The sequence below is a fragment of the Hipposideros armiger genome, unplaced genomic scaffold (genome assembly GCF_001890085.2).
Source record: "Hipposideros armiger isolate ML-2016 unplaced genomic scaffold, ASM189008v1 scaffold_68, whole genome shotgun sequence".
Classification (NCBI taxonomy): domain Eukaryota; kingdom Metazoa; phylum Chordata; class Mammalia; order Chiroptera; family Hipposideridae; genus Hipposideros; species Hipposideros armiger.
The window spans coordinates 2,554,572-2,558,138 of record NW_017731418.1 but is presented as its reverse complement, the minus strand read 5'-3'; the positions used below and the strand labels follow the sequence as shown (position 1 = coordinate 2,558,138).

At 41.6% G+C, this 3,567-nt stretch overlaps 1 protein-coding gene across 1 annotated transcript in view; it reads right to left on the bottom strand.

Moving 5' to 3' along the window:
* The window catches only part of PI4K2B (phosphatidylinositol 4-kinase type 2 beta), a 27,857-nt gene extending 25,142 nt beyond the window's left edge, over window positions 1-2,715 (bottom strand). Inside the window, exons 1-2 of the mRNA XM_019642387.1 lie at window positions 2,685-2,715; window positions 1,975-2,250 (exon numbers count right to left, since the gene is read on the bottom strand). Of these exons, the coding sequence (XP_019497932.1) occupies window positions 1,975-2,250; window positions 2,685-2,715 (307 nt within the window). The remainder of the gene's footprint in view (window positions 1-1,974; window positions 2,251-2,684) is intronic.
* Between the last annotated feature and the right edge of the window lie 852 nt (window positions 2,716-3,567).

Here is a 3,567-nt window from a genome sequence, read left to right as displayed (position 1 = left end):
AAAGCTATTTTTAAATCCACTAAAAATAAGATCTCTATAATAAATAACCAAAAGTAACAATTATTTTATAACACTTGGGGATCTGCAGAAAAATGGAAAAAGTGCAGGACATGAAGAAAGAACATTGTAAGTTCATTCCTGGCTTTATCACTTCCTGGATACTTGACTTTGGCTGATCTCTGAAGTTCTATAACTACTAGTTATTACAGTTTTATTCATTTTCAATCCTCACAATATAGATGAGGGTGAATAACAACTAACTTGCTATGCTGCTGTGAGAATCAATGAAATACACAAAAAAGGATCTTAAACTATAAACTGTGATATAACTTATTACAATTAAAAAAGGCAAAATTCTCTTTAATAATCCATTTGTATTCTGAGTACTATATCCCCAGTTTTACTTCTACTAGCCTTAATATTATTTGTTTACAAAACCTCACTTTCACAGAAAGGCACTCTCAATTTTAGGCTCTTTTAAAATATAGCTACACAAGTAACTTTGGGGCAGAAAAAGGCAAGTTAGCCACATGGATCTTAGTTACTTCACAGACTGGATTCTAGGTAATATCGTACAAATTATCAGTGTAGCTAGATGAATGTGGGTCTATTTGTGATCTGGTTGTAACTTCTTGTTTGCTGTGTTAAACGTACTGTCAATGCATCCATTAACTAACATTGTAATGGTAGCTGACCTGCATATCTGACTGGTTTGCAAAAGCTTTATTCGTGAAACCCTTGAATCAAAAACTCTGCTTCCTTTAGGCCTCTGATGTATTGTATTTACTCTAGAATGTTTGACTATAAGTTCAACTACACCTTGAATAACCTATTCTATCTAAATATTCTATCTAAAATTATTTAAACTATAGAAGGCCCATTAATTAGTGTATTAGTGGCAGGACATGTAATATCCAATGGCTGCAGAAAAACTAAGCAGGATTAATGAAAACTACCTTTTCTGTGGCTTTTCTTTGAGCTGTCATGTATGGATACTCCAGGCACAATGCACACACTATCTCATTTAAACCATCCTAACCACCAGCAAGCAGGTATTAATCAATTTTACAAACTAGCCTGTCTCATTTCTAGCTAGAACTCTTACAAGTCTACTCGATTTCACTATCAAATTAGCCTAACTCCACTCGAATGCCAAAAAACTCGCTTTATTAACAAATATCCATGCCTACAGTAGCATGCCTAAATTTTACTAACTTTCAATATCATTTCAATTACTCTCTCTTTCACCTGAGGCTATCAGTCCGCTTAATAATGAAAGTTTTTGTTTTCTTTTTAAAGTATCAGAGTAGAAATGAGTCAAGAAAAAAAACAACAACTTTGCAAGAGAGATAGCAGGTACAGAAATTCAACTGCCTCTGCCTCCTCTGGCTAACGTCACAATAACAACATTTAATAATAGCATTAGTTTTTGAAACGTGTCCCAGTGGCAACTGGATAGTCTTGCTGTACATCTCCTTGCAAATTCAAAACTCGGGGAACTTTGACAGTTCCCGGTTCTTAATCCAAAACTCAAGTCCAAACTTGAGCAAACAACTTACGTCATATAACAATGTTAAGTTTTCCTCGGTGTCTGATTCCAAAAGTTTAGGCTCGCTCTTTGCTCTTTGGGGAGGGCTCAAGGATCAGAGTCTAATGACAGCCACAGGCCTTAGGTGAAGTAGCCCACAGCCCCTGGAAAAGGTGCGAGTAAACGGGAGAGCAGGAGAGAAACGCAAGGTGTCTAAGGTTTGACGAGCAGCCGGCCCCTAGGCCTGTGCTCCGGACGGGATGCCTGGAGAATTGCCTTTGCTATTAGGCAACTGCTGGCGTGAGACAGAATGGAGCTGGAGCTGGGGACAGGGCGGGAGCCCGGAGCGGGGACCCGGGGAAGGGCGTGAATCCGGGGCTGAGCGCCGGCAGCGGTGACCGGAGCTCTGAGAGGGCCGCGGGGACAAGGGGAGAGCCGGGTCGCACCTGAACACGCGGGGCTGCTCCAGTCCAAGTCCGTGGACGAGCTCCGGAGGCACCCCACGGCCCGACAGGGGCAGCGGGGCGCGTCCTTGGGCCGGAGCAGCAGTTCCTTGTCGCCCGTCTCGCCAGGAGAGCCCGCGCCCTCCTCCCGGGCAGCCTCCACCAGCCTCACGGCGGTCCCCGGGGCGCCCTTCCGCGGTTCGGCCCAGGCGATCCGCGGCAGCAGCGGCTCCCGCTCCTCATCCTCCTCCTCGTCCAGGCTGCCGNCCTGCCTCAGTGCTATTCATTATTCAAGTCTCAAATTAGATGCCACTTGCTCAGCTAAGTGTTCCCTGGGCCCCTAAATCTAGGGCATGGTTAATGGAACCCTCATCTTGCCCCATCCAAGCACCCATTTCATCTGTTAGAACTGTTTTAAATGACTGACTTCTCCATTAGGCTATAAAGCATTGTGGGGACAAGGCTGGTGACCAGAGCCCATTTGAGATCTGGTCACCACTGCTTCCCCAAGGCCTCCATTTCGAATAGCACCCAGTAGGCACTCAAACATTTCATGAATAAATGCTGTATTGCTGCAATAAATAGAAAATAGAAAATAGGTGTATTCAAATTACTAGTTGAGGAATCATCTCCAACACACCGCTGCTTAATACCTTTCAAAAGCTCAGTTATAGAGGATTGTCAAGACACATCAGGGCATCTACTCTTCTAACCTTCCTCTAAATCAAGCCAGATTATCAGCATCTTGAATCTAGATCCAGCATTACTGATAGCACCACCCAGTAGAATTATTTCTGTTGAAATGGGCTTCTGGGAAATTAGATGAGTACTACCAAGTTAGTCACTTTTATTACAAAGGTATTATTCAGCAATATAGTCTCTCCAAGAGAATATGTAACAGGTTATCCTTGGTTAGTTCTGCTTTGGTTGAAATAACCAGTTTGTTTTAACTTCATGGACAGTAATTGTGTTTCTCTCAAGCTGAATGCTCAGTAATCTTAAAAATCAAATTTGTGGGCTGCGTGCATTTTGTGTACTTATTCCAGCCTGCTAACATAAATCTTATGTTATTTCATTATCCTTACTTCCCATTCTCATCTTTCCTCCTTACTTTTAAATGATTTTATTTTGTTCCTACATTTTATAAGTCACCATGAATTACCGAATGGCTTATAAATACACCTTCCTTTTACTTTGGTAGCTCTTTGAGAATTCTAACACTGTTCTCTAACTGTTAAGGCTCTCCAACAAAACTGATTTAAGTGCTCCTGGTTTGTATCAACTGGGACCTTGGTGAAGTCACTTCACCTCTCTATGCTTCCTTAAAATGAGAAAAAATAGTGCTCACTTCATAGGGTTGGTTATGATTACTATATGTGAAACGCATAGAACTATGCCCTATACGTACTGTTACATAGGTATCAGCTATAAGTCATCTTTATTGCTCACCAATTTACAGATTAAAATGACAATAGAAACAAAGAATGCTACTAATCCTTCTACTTTGACACTGACCCAACAACACTATGTTTATGCTGGTTCTAGACTTTGTCAAATGCCTTGCTAAAGTAAAGATCACAGACATGACATTCTTCC